Below are 16698 nucleotides of genomic sequence, written 5' to 3'. Positions count from 1 at the left end.
TAGCTTCTGATTTATAATATAGCCATGGAACTGTGTGACTATTGCACTTGCAGATGTATATTTGAACCATTGTGTCTGCGTCTTCTCAACATTGCCCAGATGAAGACTGACAGCCAAATGACATAGGCCTTTTAAGACTGTTTTTTCAACAATAAAGACAGTTCCTCTCCATTTCTATCTAAGAATGGCATGGTTTAAATTCACACTTTTATCCAGTTCATCGTCCTTTTTCATGCACCTTGATAACAGAATATTATTATACATGTTTTTTTACTTTCTGAGCAAGACTGCACACGCTGAGGGATGATCGGGTGAGTACCTGAAAAGTACCTAAATTGCAGTGTTACCACTTCTTACAGTACTATTAGATGCAACACTTTTTGTGCTTTCCACAGTACTAATATAAAAATGACCAAAAGCCTCTGAACAGCTTTTTAGTCTTGCAAGCTCATTTTAACTCTCAGTCATTCAAGGACTGCTCAATAACATGGCCCAAATTCGAGCGAGCTGGAATTGTAATACATTACAGTGTATATTTAAAATCCCCCTTTGGGCAATGATAAACCTATTATCGTTGCACAAGTTCCACTTTAGGCTACAGTGGTTGGTCACTGCCATATGTCACTCATCCCAGGTGGCTGAAATTGGCCTTCTGTATTAATCAGCACAGTTCACCTTAATGAGGATGAGGACATGCGGCACTCAGTATCTATGCTGTGTGATAGGTGTGTTGAGTTGGGAAGGGCAGCACAGGAACACCGATGGCTGCTCGTGTTGAGGACACTCAGGCTACTGTCCAGCTCTCCCTGACTATCTCAAGGCTGCTCAGACAACGGAAGCCTTTGAGGCAGGGCTTAAAACAATCCTCTTCCACTTGGCCTTTGCTTCACCAAAGCCCTATACATCACATAACCCATGTATTGCAGAGTGTGCCCACATCTCTCTGTTTGTGGCCCTGCCTATTGTGCCTATTTATTTCCACTGTTTTAACAATGTACTCAAAGCAAATCATTTTGGTTCAAAGAACAATCCTCAGAGCACTGGGCTAGCCAGATGACATTCTGTGAGACTTATTTTAATTCAGATATTCACGTTCACAAACAGGTTGTCTGCTATAAGCATTGGCATAATATGACCACAGCTTTATAAAGGCATAACTCTCGTTTCTTTGCCAAGGTTACTCTATTTCAGGTGCATGCTGTATGGCTGGATTTTAATATATGTTCAGTGTCATTTGATATACTAAAACTTGTTTCCCATATTTAATTTTTTTTGTATTACACAGCTGGCTTGGATATTTTCTGTAAGCAACCTAACAGGCCAGCAAACTGGGAAATAAACATCAAGCCCCAGCTACTGCTTGCTGTCAGGGCCCATCTGCAGGGCCTGCCTGGACTTGCCCATTGTCTTTCCCACCTGCCACAAAGTGACCACACCTGGCTCTCTTTGATATCGCATTAATCCAACCTGCCCTGGGAGCTTGTCATATGTTTTGAACGATGAATTCATGTGGGTGTGCCTTATTGTTTTCATTAATTTGTTTGCATAAATAAATACAAGAAGACATGTTATGCTTTCTTAATTAATTTCCTGAAATTGAAGGGCAAAGTTTCAGAGTAGTAATCTAACAAGACTCCATCCCCCTCCTCCACTCATTTCTCCTTGACCCAGAAAGCAGCTCAGCCTGGCCGATGTTCCATTCATTGTCCATGGAGACCTCAGTAGAGGCCAGATGCTAAAAAAAGCTTTCTGCTGAAATAGAACAGGGGGACACGATGGTGCACAGTCGAGACATTCGGCTGCTATGATGAGATTGAGGCATGGGAGCTAGCACACTAAACTCTGTACCTGATGGTGGCCATGGGAGAGAGAGGCTTAATGATCCCCAAAATGGAAGGAACCACCAGATGATCTCCACCAGTGACTCACATGAACCAACCAAAAGGCTAAAGGCTGAATTCAACCAAAATTTGTCCTTAACTTAGACTCAGAGTTACGCAAGTGTTAGGGAGTTTTTTGAAAAAGGTTGATTGAATGCAGGCTTTTGTACTTCATATCGAAACACTAAGACATAAAGTATAATCAAACAATTAACCACATGATAGCATCACCCATTATGGAGTTCATGAAGCCCCATTCTCCCATCATTACTTCATTGCTATTGGTTTGAATCCTGGGAGTGATCCTTGTGCAACCACACTGTGTTCAACATTTGTTCTAATAAAATACTTCAGGTTTTAAAAATGTGTTGTTGAATGTGTATGGTATTAAATTGTAGGCCACCACCTTGGCAAAACAAAAAAATATAAGTCTTCTAAAAAAATGTCTCTTTTTAACATTAAAATCCCTGCATACCAAGCCCTAGAACACTGCATCACCCTTTTGTGTAAGGATTCACTTGGTCTGCCTCTCAGTTCAGTTAATCTAGTATACAGACGGGTGACAAATTAAAAGAAAAACCAACATGAAGTGTTTTAGTAAGGTGTTGGGCCACTATGAGCCGCCAGACCAGCTTCAATGCACCTTGGCATAGATTCTACAAGCCTCTGGAACTCTACTGGAGGGATGGGACACCATTCTTCCAAAATATATTCTTTCATTTGGGGATTTGATGATGGTGGTGAAGAGTGCTGTCAAACACGTCGGTCCAAAATCTCCCTTAAATGTTCAATTTGGTTGAGATCTGGTGACTGAGAAGGCCATAGCATATGATTCACATCATTTTCATGCTCATCAAACCATTCAATAACCCCTCGTGCCCTGTGGATTGGGGCATTGTCACCCTGGAAGAAACCACTTCCTTCAGGATAGAAATGTTTCATCATAGGATAAAGGTGATCACTCAGAATAAATTTGTATTGATTTGTAGTGACTCTTCCCTCCAGGGGGACAAGTGGGCTCAAACCATACCAGGAAAATGCCCGCCACAGCATAACAGAGCCACCAGACCCCCTCACTGTAGGGGTCAAGCATTCAGACACATTCGTACACCACACATGCACTTGCCCACTTGTTGAGAATATAGTGAAGAATGACTCTTCTGACCATATCACTTTTTCCACATCTCTATAGACCAGTGCCTGTGGTTTTTGCACCACTGAACTCTCAAATGTGTATTTGTCTTTGTAATGAAGGGTTTATGCACTGCAAGTAGGTATAATATCCCTCTCTATGTAGTTGTTGACAGACTGTTCTTGCTGACAGACTGATCATGTCTTGCATTGGTCAGAATAGTGTTCACTGCCTGAACTGAACTGTGTTCTTGGCTAGAAATAGCTGTACGAAATGAGTATTGTACCTTACTGAACATGTGTTTTGTAGTCGTCCAATGACCATGATATGCACTTTTGTACGTCGCTTTGGATAAAAGCATCTGCTAAATAAATGTAATGTAGTGCATTGACATTCTCAGTAACCTGAGGAAGAGTTGATCTTCTGTTTTCTTACATATCACAATAATGCACAAGCATAACAGTCATTGAATGTGCGCTTTAAACCACAATTTCCGACCCTGTTTACTAATGTCTTTCCCATAGATTTCATTGGTCCTATTGAAACACTAGCCAGGCTTTGTGATTGAAGTTCTTGCCATCCACACTCCAATAATCAACCTTTTTCAAAGTCACTTAGATCTTTTCCTCTTACCGTCTTGACACAATATCAAGGTCAACTGGGCCTGCTCAGCATTTTTATACATGCCACAGAGTGTGATAGAATGTTAATTGCTTAACTGTATCATGCACTACACCTGCATGTAAGCATCTGCATTTGTTATGTTTCTCTACTCAATTATTCATGTTTTTCCTTTGTCACCTATCTGTACATAAAAGTTTAAAAAGTAGTAGCAGCGACTTCCGGTTTGGCTCCAGCTAAGATGGCTGCGTAGTTTTTCTACTCCCGCTTCCAACATTCTAAATGCAATATTTTTCACAACAGACAACTTAATTTTTTCCACTCAAACGGTCAATTCAACCGATGGACGCACCAGAGAAAAGACTGGCGGGAGAAATGACTACCGGTACCCCTTCGCCGCAGAAAACGACGATCAAAAAATCTAGGAGGAAACTCAACATGCTAACGGCTATCGACGAAACAGGCACAGAGACCTCTGACACACAATCAACAGCACTGGTAGACCTGACGATCTCAATCAAGAAGCTCAAGGTCAGTCTCTCTGAAGTTTGAACGTTCAAGCTATCCGCTCAGACATATCTACTTTTAAGTCCAAATTACTGAAGATTGAATCCGAAATGGAAACCATTAACACCACATTTGTAACCGTCTCTAAGCGCACTGATATTATTCAGGCCGCACAGAGGCAGGACAGGGACAGAATAGCGAAAAATGAAAAGGAACTTACCAATCTCACCAAGTCTCTGGCTGAAATTTAAGACCGCAATAGACGCTCTAATTTACGGCTGGTGAATCTCCCTGAGAGTGCCGAGGGTGAAAACGCCATCGTCTTTCTTCAAACCAATCTCCTTAAATGGTTTCCATCACTTGCTGGCAGAGGTCCGATAGAAATAGAGAGAGCTCACCGCATTTATGGCCCGAAGACCCAGAATGGCAGCGGTCAGGGGAAACCTCGCACACTTATTTTCAAACTGCTTCGTTACACGGACAGACAGGCCATTTTGCAGGCGTACAGAGAACCTGGAGCTAAGCCAACTTACGGACAGACTCGGCTGCTTTTTTCCCCTGATTACTCAAGACATACATCGGAGCACCGCAGAGCCTTTGCCCCACACATGGCCGTTCTCCGTCAGAAGGCTATTTCACACTTCTTGTTGTACCCTGCCACCCTGAAGGTAACTCACAACAACCACACAACTGAACTGAAGTCTCCAGAGGACGCGGAACGTTTCGTCCGAGAACCGTGAGGCTGTTCTCATGTACTTTAAACCAACTATTGCTATCATATTAGTAATCTGTAGGCATATAGGGGCTGGTCAAGGATGGACTGTGAATTGCTTTTTTTTTTCTTGACTACCTCTTTTAGTGCCTATATATGCACTCTCTTATTTCGGAAGAAAATCGGCCCTGTGGCGGTTCAGTTTTTCATACACGGACAGATCAACCGGTGCATAATGTGGTAAGACTGTTTAGCTCGTAGCTACTTTGCTAACCTACAATTGGGAACATGCTACAAACTTCAGTTCTTTTATCTGTCTATAATTACGCTGTTTTTTCATTTCTAGTGTAAGACATTACCCCGCATGTTTTATTAAAGACTCAAAGAACGGTTCATCGTTTAAAAAACTATTTTTAAGTTACTTAAAGTAATAATCTCTAAGATTTTCATTAAAATAAATGTCTGTTAAGTCACTATCTATCGATGAATTAGGTAACACAATGGTGATTGAGCCTATTATTATATTAATTTATATTATTATTATTATTATTATTATGTCTGTGGCGACATTCCCTGGAAAAAATCACAAGCGGCACATAGATAGTGACGCGTTTTCCATCACCCATCAGTGGTTGGTCCGCCAGAGAGGGTAGGCGGAGCTAACGCAAAAGGCTTGCTCTTCAACTCACTTGTGTCTGAGCGGCGTACTGTTTTTTCCGGTGTCTGCTAGCATTAAAGGTGGGGGGGTTATGGAACCGTAATATGTTTTTGTGTAACATGAGAGGTCATATTATTTGTTAATGTAGATTTCGTATTACATTTGATGACAATGTAACGTTACTAAATTACATAGCTATTTGCACAGTTAATGCTAGCTACCGGACCATGTCAATAAAGGCAACATTAGTTTAGACAACGTTGCGCACAGTATCCATCTCTCATATCAGATAACGTTGCGTTAGCTAGCTAGCTAATGTAATTAACACAATCTAATGTCAGCTAACAATTAGAAAAAAACGTGGACGTACCAACCTCGCAAACTGTCTCTCGAATGCAATGCTACCTTGTTGCAGCGTTGCAATGTAGCTAAATAAAGGCCAGTTCAGATCAATGATTCGCAACGAGACTGGATGCAACTTGCAAAATTCCAAGACGTCTGATTGTAAACGCTCTAAAACTGCATTTGGCGATTTGACAAGGTGGGTCTTTTGAGACCCTAGGCAACGGCTTCAGAGGCACTGCAACTAACCAGTTCACACCGCTGCAATTTTCTCTGTAACATTCTAAAACCGTTTCGTCTCATTGCGAATCATTGATCTTAACTGGCCTTAACGTTGCCGTTATTTACATTGCCATCAAGTTCATCAATATATAAGCTGGGGTATAGGTGGAGCAGAGCCGGGTCTGATTTCTATGTAAAGATGTCAAGCCGGAGAAAACTAAATAAAAGAATACGGCAGTATGGATTAGTATTGTTATTATTTTATTACGCTTCCTCATATGTTCCTTCAGCCTTGATGCCCTTTTTTGATGAAATCTCCTTTGTTTTTGTTTTATTCTTCTTATTCTGATTGCTAATTTAACACCAAGCTCAGCTTTATTCTCGAACAGTTTAGCTAGCAAAACCAGAAACAAGGCAGTTGTTTAAAAAATATCACATATCATTCACAATGATGATGCACGAGATACATAATTGCACTAGCCACAGCGAATCCTGCGAATTCTTCTCTGCAGTGTAAAGATGTTCATACCGAGAAAAAGGTGGATAAAGAACGTTTGTGGAAATTGATCATCACTAATTCTACCCCAGGTCTGCTACAGCATTTTAACCCGGCTCGGCAGTGCAAAGACAGCTTAAGTTAGCCTAATGTTAGACAATGAATGAGTATGTACATAACGTTATTTGTATAACAACCGTTTTTTATTCAGTAAATAATAAGTGTAATAGTTGGCATGGCCCAGGTGCCAACTGACTGACGTCACACAGGCGACACTGGCTGGATCCGGTTGGATCTATGGGAAGTGAGGTCCAAAAACACACCTGCAATTACTGCTTCTCGCCATTGGTACCGCCAAAGAGAACGAAACTGAAATCTTCGAGATTGTAACTTTAACCATTCAACACGGAGATAGCTCTGCTCTTATTCCCTTAACGCTATCCTTTTACTGTTACTTGGTACCCATATGTAGCATATCACCAAATATTTGTAAAGAGGGATGCTCTTTGATTTTATTATCTCTCACATTTTGTTGTTTAAGTGCAACATACAGGATAGTTAACAAAGTGAATTTAATACGTAGTTAGGAAACCATTCCTCCTCACGCTCCCTCTCGACTGTGAATATACTCCTGTCCTCTAGTGGCTACTGGGTAACCCCATATTACTTTATTTTCTCTGCCATAGGCATTTGATACGAATCAACAACTGTAAATTGTCATACTTAAATCTATATGGATTTTGGAAGCGTGGACTAACCTCTTAGTTTGATCCAAAGAAGTACTGAGGTTATTGTTTTGCTGGTCATAGCAAGGACGTTCCTTATGTGTCTTGGTCGACTGGCTAATTTTTCTTTCTTTTTTTCTTTTTTTTTACTTTTTCTTTTTTTGTTCTATTTATTCCATGTTCGACAATGCACATATGATCTATGTATACCCAGGGGGGTATTTATTTTGTCCTGCTGATCATCATTATAATTTCTGGTTTGACCCTACACAGCATTATATTATAGATGATGGCTGATTACACAGCAGTATCGTGGAATATTAATGGTGGAAATGGACCTATCAAGCGGGCCAAATGTCTTGATCTCCTACATCGTAAGAAAATTCTAATTGCGTTCATACAGGAGACCCAGGAGCCTAACTCTCTCTGGAGGGGACTCAGAGGGAAGGTTTTGCTATGCTTATCTCACACTCAATAATAACAAATTTTGCTTTGCCTCACTGTATGGCCCTAATGACTTTGATCAGACATTCTTTGTTTATGCAAAATTGGAATTACTACTACTTTGGTGATACTAAGCTTGTTTTAGGGGGAGATTTTAATTTGACTGTTGACCCTACCCTAGATAAATCACATCAATCTCCACAACTCAAAACTCCCCCCTCCTTATCCTACCTCCATAATTTTATGAGTGATTTGAATATTGTGGATCCCTGGCGCCTTAGAAATCCTGGGGTAAAGGATTTTACCTTTTTTCCGGCCGCTATATAACATATTCATGGATTGATTATATTTTTGTTTCGCCCAGTTGTTTGAAATATGTTACTGCTACTGAGATCCTTCCTATGCTATTATCCAATCACGCTCCTGTGCTGCTCACTCTGTCCCTCACTCCAACTATTCCTCGATCCAAAAGATGGCGTTTTAATGTATTTCTTCTTAAAAATGAACAATTCATGCTCTCAATCATTCAAGAACTTAAACTATTCATTTGTTTGAATGATACTCCTGATGTGCCCCCTCACACATTGTGGGAAGCTACAAAGTGCTTTATCCGTGGTAACAGTATTTCTTTTGCCTCTAGCTTGTCTAAAAATCGCAGGGAGAAGATGGCTACTTTGGAGAAATCAATTTATGAGTTAGAGACCCTTCAAAAACAAAGTTTTGATGAGGACAGATCACAATCCTTAAATTCTCTTAAAGCAGAGTTTCAGGATATCACAAGTGTGAAAGCAGAATTCTCACTCTTAAAAACCGGACAACTTTATTATGAAAATTCTGAGCGACCAAGTAGATTATTAGCTTTAAGATTATTAACTCAAACAGTCGGAGCGTCTATCCACAATCGATGTCATCAGGGATGAACTGGGTGATGTGCATATGCACCCCACCCAAGTGAATGATATTTTCGAAAGCTTTTACACTAAACTCTACAAATCTGAAAAATCAGCCAGTTACACAGAGGACATTGACACATTTTTGGACCCACTGAATCTTCCCGCTCTATCGAAGTCCCAAGCTGACCTTTTAGATGCCCCTATTACTCTAGAGGAACTGAAATTTGTCGCTTGTTCAATGCAAAAGCATAAAGCCCCTGGTCTTGATGGCATACCCCCGGAGTTATTGGTGGCACTACGGGACTTGGTTGGGCCGGTATTACTTAAATCTATTGAATACTCTCTTGAAATTGGAACGTTTCATAGAGATCAGAAGACTGCCCTTATCTCACTGTTATTGAAAAGTGGCAAGGACCCATTAGAATGCTCCAGCTATAGACCATTAGCACTTTTGAATTCAGATCTGAATATATATGCTAAGGCTATAGCAAGGAGATTAGAGACCGTTATCACCAGTCTGGTACACCAGGACCAGACCGGCTTTATCAAGGGCAGATTACCAGCTGACAATCTTCGAAGACTGTTCCATATCATAGAGTCAACTTCTACCTCAAACACATCCTGTGGATTGATATCATTGGATGCTGAAAAAGCGTTTGATCGCTTAGAGTGGGGATATTTGTGGGCAGTACTGAAGCGTTTTGGTTTCAACGATCAGTTTATACATATGATTCAAACCCTGTACAACAACCCTACTGCCGGTGTACAAACGGGACCTATGTATCTCAACAATTTTCTCTTGAAAGAGGCACCAGGCAAGGTTGTCCATTGTCCCCAATGCTGTTTGTGTTATCTTTAGAACCTCTCGCTCAAGCTGTAAGACAGAGCCCTTCCATAAAACCCATATACATTAATAACACACACCACCAAACTCCTTGTACGCAGATGACATTATACTGTACATATCAGATATTCCAAACTCTGCTCCTCATGCTTTAACATTATTCAACCAATTTGGCTCCTTCTCTGGCTATAAAATTAACTGGTCGAAGTCTATCCTAATGTCATTAAACTCAATAGCCAGCTTATCATCCCTCTCATCTTCCATTCCTAATCAAATTCAACCCTCCGGATTCACTTATCTAGGCATTAGGATATTCCCCAACATTAACAGAATTTGCAAGGATAACTACACAGTTATGTTAGATAAAATCAAGTCTGATCTCACAAGATGGTCCCCTTTGCACCTCTCATTACATGGTAGGATCTCAGTTATTAAATGAACATTCTTCCTCGGATAAATTTTTTGTCCCCCTCCAAAGTTCTTCAAAGACATAGATGCAATCTAATCTGTAAAAAATTCATCTGGAATAACAAATGTTCTAGAATACGTCGGGAAACCCTTCAACGCCCTAAACTGGCAGGTGGCCTATCTCTCTCATTCTCTCTTCCTGCTACCTCCTATTTCTTTTATCATAGGATCCGCTCAGCACTACGTGCAAAAGGGGGCCCTCTGACCTCCCCTTTGTGCGAACACACTTTGTACAAGTTCCTTACCTTTTCTAATACCACACACGGTTTAGTATCTTTTTTGTACAATAAATTTATTAAGGCCAAACTGAAACCTTTAGGTGTGGTGACGATGTGGCATAGGGAATTTCAACGACTAAATGTGAACCTTAACTGGGAGAATATCTGGGAGAATGTATTTATTTCCTCTAAGAACCTGGCACATCAGGTGATTAATTACAAACTGGCCCACAGATTTTATATCACTCCTTATCGAGCCCACCAAATTAAACTCATTACTGATAATTCCTGCAAGATAAGTAACATTTGGATTCCGGGCTATTTTCTACATATGTTCTGGGAATGCCCTGTTATATTAGACTTTTGGAAACAGGTTTCCCAAACTCTATCAGACCTGTTAGCTGTCAAGCTTCCCTTATCCCCGGCCTTACTACTTCCTGGAGACAACTCAAATATTGTTTTGAACCTACAAAAGAGGCGTCTTTTTATGGCAGGATTGACTGCAGCTAAGAAGTCCATACTTAACGGTTGGTTCGAACCTCAATGTGATAGAGGGTCTGTGTGGCTGAGGTTTTATTTGTCCATCCTAATTCTTGAGCGCTCAGCTGCGAAGCTTCATGGGGCTTCAACTACGACCTTGAATAACTGGACCAAGGGGACTGATTTTATTAAGGCTTTAATTTAGGTTGGGGCCTTTATTTATATGGGTGTGTGTGTGTTATATGTATGCCTGTGTTTATAAGCGTGTACGTATGCATATATATACACAAAGTGTATACTTTATTTTACCCTTTTTTTAAAATGTATTTATCATTTTTACTCTTGAATCTGTGGCATAATGGTGTGATCATTATGTATAAATAAATAGTGTCTATGGGGAGCTACTACCTTAATGGAGTACTTACATACAGTATATATGAGCCATCCCTCTTTTAATAGCATCATATTGATGGATTTGCATTGTAAAATTTGTGAACTACATTGTATGAATCCCCCCCTTGTGTTTTTTTTCTTTTTCTTTCTTTATGTATATGTATATATGTATATTTGTACGTGTGTGTAGTGTCATGCCGTTGTGTCTTTTTTTGTTAAATGCCCAATAAAAATATATTCACAAAAAAAAAAAGTAGTAGCAGCTCAAGAAACTGACAGGAGAACATACCTGTCCTGTACAAACTCCAATACTGCTACAGAAGGAATGAAGACATTTGTATGGACAAACCATAGTGAAATTTGATGTAAATATGCTGAAGATGTGTTCAGTCAATATGAATTTTTGATGACATGCACACTTAGAGAGTCCAGTGAATCAATAAAGCAGAATATTCATCTGCTATTCATGATAGATTTTACCATATATCCTGCACTAACAGGTGTAAGAGTAGTTTTCTGATTTCCCTGACACAGGACAAATTTTCACTGAAAATCTTCACTGAGAATTTTCAGTCAACTGATATGGTGTTTTGAAACATATTTCAAACAAACTAAGATGGTGAATGCTTAGTTGACATTGCTGCAGTGGTATCAAAAGACTTTATTTAAATTATTTATGGCAGGCGACAGCAGGTCTAATATTCAAATCAAGTCTTGTCCAACCATCTTCACTGTCAAAAAAACTCCAAACTGTCAACTAAGTGTTCATAATCTAATTATGTACATATTTAAGGAAACAATTTTAATCTATGCACTCATTTCTTTCTCAATTTAGGGGTGAAAGAACAGTAAAATCAATTTCTTTCTAAAGTGGAATATAAATTTGCATATGAGCATTTTGGTATTGACAATACTAAAGAGCCAGATCAGCCATTGGCATCAGCATTTGAGAGGTGGTTATCACTGAATCTTCTGATTTTATTAAGCCAATAATTTCAATGTGTGCACATTGCATTCTACTCCAAGTATTGTAATTTAAGCAGATAACGCAAAGCTAATAAGAAAGCAGTGTTGTCAATACTTGCCTAATACTTGCCTGATTTAGTGACCTTTTGGAGTCCCTGTGACACCAAAAAATGTCTGGTAGTCTGGAAATGAGCCAACTAATGTTTCTATTTTTGCTAATACATTGCCTAAAGTGGAAAACAATTTTTTGGTAACAAGTACAACTTGGAAGATAATGAATAAATTACTAATTATGTGACATATACAGTATACAGGCATCAGGGGAGAAAATATATGAGGCAAAACACATTTGAGGCAATTCTTGACTGTTGATTGCTTAATCTTAGTGAAATCTAAACAGAAGGATAGAATCTGTACTTGAGGGATGACACATTAATTGTGTCTATGGAAAATACACTACAGAACAAAGATTGAGTGTTTTCAAATGCTTTCCCCCGAGGACAGAGCAAAATCTGTTTGATGCAACAAACTAGTGAACACAAACATGTCTGAAAATATCCAAAAGAAAACTGTGCCATAGATGCTGCACCCGCTATTAGCCTGACCACTTAAACAAAATACATAATTACATCAAGGTTCTCTGATGAATACAAAATGGATGTTGTACCAGAAGTAGAACTTCAAAGAACCAGAACACATCTGATTCCCTGACACATCAAAGAAAAGGAAAAAGGAAAATGTGCTGTGGTCCTACCAAACACTTCTATTCATCTGTAATAACTAACACAAAGAAAAGATCACACATACAGTTTAGTCTAATAGCAATATACAGGACATGACAGCTTTATCTATAATTCTATTCTTGTATTGTGGACTTTACATATTGGTAAATCTGTAGTGGGGTTAGGTTCACTGGAAGAAGGATTAGGATCCATGGAAATTAATTTTGTCAGACAGTTGTTAACTGGAAGTTAATCTATGCATGCATATGAATTGTGCATATCTTACTGATTGAAAGCTTACTGATTATATGCATGTCATTGTGCATGTTTCATTTAATTTCAGATAACAGATGATCAGTTGCCCATAAATGTTTATTTGTCTACCAATGCCAAATAATTTAAATCTCCACTCGGGTTTATGCAAAAATGTGTCTTGGCCAACTAACTTGCTTCTTGACCAGATGTGAAGGTGTGTGTGTGTGTGCATGTGTGTGTGTGTGTGTGTGTGTGTGTGTGAGTTTGCGTGTGTGTGTGTGCGCTTACGCGTGTCATTGTTTCAAGGATTCCATACCAAAACGACAACGAGAGCGAGCGTGAGATCAAGCACGAGGGCATCCCTCACCTTCCGATGAGCAGGAACTCGCCGGCCACGCCGAGCCGGCGCATGGCCATGAGCAGGCCACGCACGGTCATGCCCTCGCAGAAGCACACCACCACCCTGGCCTTGGGAAGCCGCTCCCGCAGCTTCCGCAGGAGCCGGTCGAAGTGCTTCTCCCCGGCGTTGCTGTAGATCTTGTCCGAGTGAGCGATGCACAGGCCCTCCTGAGCAGCCAGCTCCTTGAATGCCTCCATCCCGCTCTCCCCATAGTTTCCTGGGCAAAGGCGCAAAAATATTGCGTGCGCAATTAAAATGAACAGTAGGACTTCTTACAGTGTGATTAAGTTGAGGTTGTTATAGTATTTTGCCGGTCGGTTCCTCATCGTACTGGTTCAGTTCTCTGTGACAATTTCATTTATTTATTTATTTTTTTTAAACAAAACATTTTTATTCATTCATTTTATTTAGTGTATTGTATATTTTTGCTTCTTTCTGGATCTTTTGGAAATGTCGGCTTCACTAAAATAACTCAAAAATGTAAATGACATATTGAAATAAATAAGCTATTCCTATCAGGTGTCATGGCTCAGTAACTGTGGTTACTAGTGGTTACTCCAGACATGCAGAAACATAAAATGTACAAAACTTTTTAACTCAAGAAGTTCATATTTTCACATAATTGGCTTTTGCTGTTGGAGCGTAGTGAAGACACAAATGTTACAGTTGCAATATGTTTACAGTTACAATATTTATACTTCTACTTAAAAAATTATCCTAGACATGACTTTCGTCAAAATAGCCTCTTTTGGGTTCAATAATAATTAAACAAATTATTGGAAGGCTATCCAATCATTTTTCAAGGTGGGAGGTGGAGGGGTGGGGGGAAGATGGATGGAGGGGTGATTAAACTGAGTGAAATCTTAGTCAGAACCACGGACAGCAACGGCACCTCACACAAATTCTTCCTCACGTGATACAGTAACTGCCACCAATCTGTTCCGCATCAGTCTGGATGGGGGGAAGGCAGCCGTGTCTCTGGAGGAGAAAGTGGTTTTGATGTAGAACAGTGGCTGACACCTGCTTTTGCGTTCCTTTAAACCACTAGACTCCACTGAGACAGCAGGACAGGATCCAAGCCTATCTTTCTCATTCTACCCGAACAGAAACCTATGTTATTGCCATGAACGCATAATGTTCTTAGCCTTTTTGTATTATTATTATTATTATTATTATTATTATTATCAATTATCAAAATGAGGAAAAATGCTGACGTATGAATGTGATTTGAAATATGGTATTACTATTATTATTACTATTATTATTAATAATAATAATTTGATAATTAATAATCATAATAATAATGCAATATTTCAAACCTCATTCATACCATCAGTATTCTTTCTTAATTTGACTTCATTTAACTTGATTTTCATTTGTTTAACTCTGCTCTTGCCATCTAGTCTTTGTTATAAATTTTTTTGGGGAAAAAAATGCACTAACTGGAGCATTGCTGTTCATGCTGAACCTGACAGATGTGAGTAACAATGTCGACAGCTTGAGTCCTGTCAATCCCTGTTTTATTTCCCACAGCTGATCATTCCCTAACCTAAATTAAGTGTGAAGTGTTACATGGCTATTACAGCCTGGTCAGTAACTCTTATGGATCAATGTATGTTACTATGATAAACTGATGCTATCCATGAAACAAAGTAACATTATTTTAGCACCAATACATTATTAAATATCACTGCTATTTTAATGCTCTTTGGTACTTCTTCCAGGGGCCTGACAACTTAGCCTTTACTCTGTCCCCCCAGTACATTACGAATCTAGTACTCGCCGCCTACCCTGGAGAGTGAAGACATTGGATTGTGGACTCCTCCAGTCAGAAATATGTCCGATCTGTCTGCGCAAGCTCAACTCTAGTCCTAGGGGGAAGCGATCCAGCCCGTTTTCCAGGAAAACCACAAAATGACTCCGAAAAAATGGAGCTTAAAATGTGACCATTTACAGGCTCAAAGAGGCTAAACTCTTTTCTTACTGGAGCAAAAAGTCTGTAGACAAAATGCCCCCCTTGGACCTGGGATACAGGTGACCTCATCTAAACCCCCTTTTAGAACTCACTACCCAGAAACAAGCAACCCCAGGCTGGATCTGCACCCATTCCAGCTGTTTTCTGGCCAGAATTGGCACAGATCCGGCCCAGAGTCTCTTGCTATCTGTGCAGTCAGTACATAGTTTATAGCCATAATATAACATTCAACAGATTTAAGAATTTGCTCATGCACCCTAAATTATCTTCTCCTTCGGTCACATTACATATACTAGCTTTCTCTGACCCTAACACTAATATCCTAATATCTTGTGGATAATTGAGAAATGACACATACAAAAATGTTTCATTTTCACTCAGTTGGGGCCATGTCAGCTGATATGGGCAAAATGTGGTGGAGCTCCCATCAATAAGAGATTGTTGAACTGTTTGCTGTAAAATCATTACCGACTGTATGCAAACTGGGCCAACATATTGACCTGTATACCATAAAATTAAACATATGTCATTATCCAGTTAGTGTGAATGCATTAAAAAGACAGACATGCTCTCTGGGAGTATTGGCTACCTGTGCGCGAAAAATGCTATAGATGCCATTCTGGTCACCACGGAATACAGGGCTTACTTGCACACGAAAGCAAGTAAATGGAATCTTTTATGGTATTTATGTCTAGGTTACACATTTATAGTATGCTACATACAATTCCATACCATAGCATTTGGAATACAGGACACTGTAAAAAAATTGATTTTTTGCAACATAAAAATGACTTTGAAACATGTTAGCAATATAAATGCATACATGATATACATACATTTTTGGGGACGGAGGGGATTTTACCTCACTGATGGGTGGACACTGGACATAAGGACAGAAAACTATTGCAAAGATAATTTTTTTTCTGGATTTGAGAACTCACTACCCAGGAGGATGAACGAAGATATTGTAATACTTGAATTATGTTATTTACACATTACGCAAATAAGGTATTATGTACAATATTGCATAGGTACTATGATATTGTAGTGTATAACGTTCTTCCACAATGATTCTGTTATCCCTTGAATATTCCTAATGCTACTGCTACTTTTACTACTACTACTACTACTATCATCAACACTACTATCACCCTCACCACTACCACTACCAGTGCGTTATCACCAACAGTACAATTTTACATCTCAAGTACTTAACATACTTATTGTAAATGTGAATATACAATTTTTAATTATAACATTTGATCCTACAAAGTTTCATTTGAAATGTGTTTCTACATGGATAATCATGGATATTGCTATCAATTAAATATTATGTTAACAGTAA

General features: G+C 39.3%; 1 protein-coding gene across 6 annotated transcripts in view; it reads right to left on the bottom strand.

Annotated features, from left to right (window-relative positions):
* The window catches only part of grm1b (glutamate receptor, metabotropic 1b), a 65423-nt gene that overhangs the window by 38694 nt on the left and 10031 nt on the right, over positions 1–16698 (bottom strand). For 5 of the 6 annotated variants that reach the window (XM_035420154.1, XM_035420156.1, XM_035420157.1 and 2 more), the window contains exon 3: positions 13346–13595. In XM_035420154.1, the coding sequence (XP_035276045.1) occupies positions 13346–13595 (250 nt within the window). Of the gene's footprint in view, positions 1–13345; positions 13596–14270; positions 14357–16698 lie in introns of all 6 variants that reach the window. The other variant, XM_035420158.1, reaches the window with a different exon arrangement.

Source organism: Anguilla anguilla, chromosome 1 (assembly GCF_013347855.1).
Source record: "Anguilla anguilla isolate fAngAng1 chromosome 1, fAngAng1.pri, whole genome shotgun sequence".
Classification (NCBI taxonomy): domain Eukaryota; kingdom Metazoa; phylum Chordata; class Actinopteri; order Anguilliformes; family Anguillidae; genus Anguilla; species Anguilla anguilla.
This window is presented reverse-complemented; position numbering and strand designations above follow the sequence as displayed.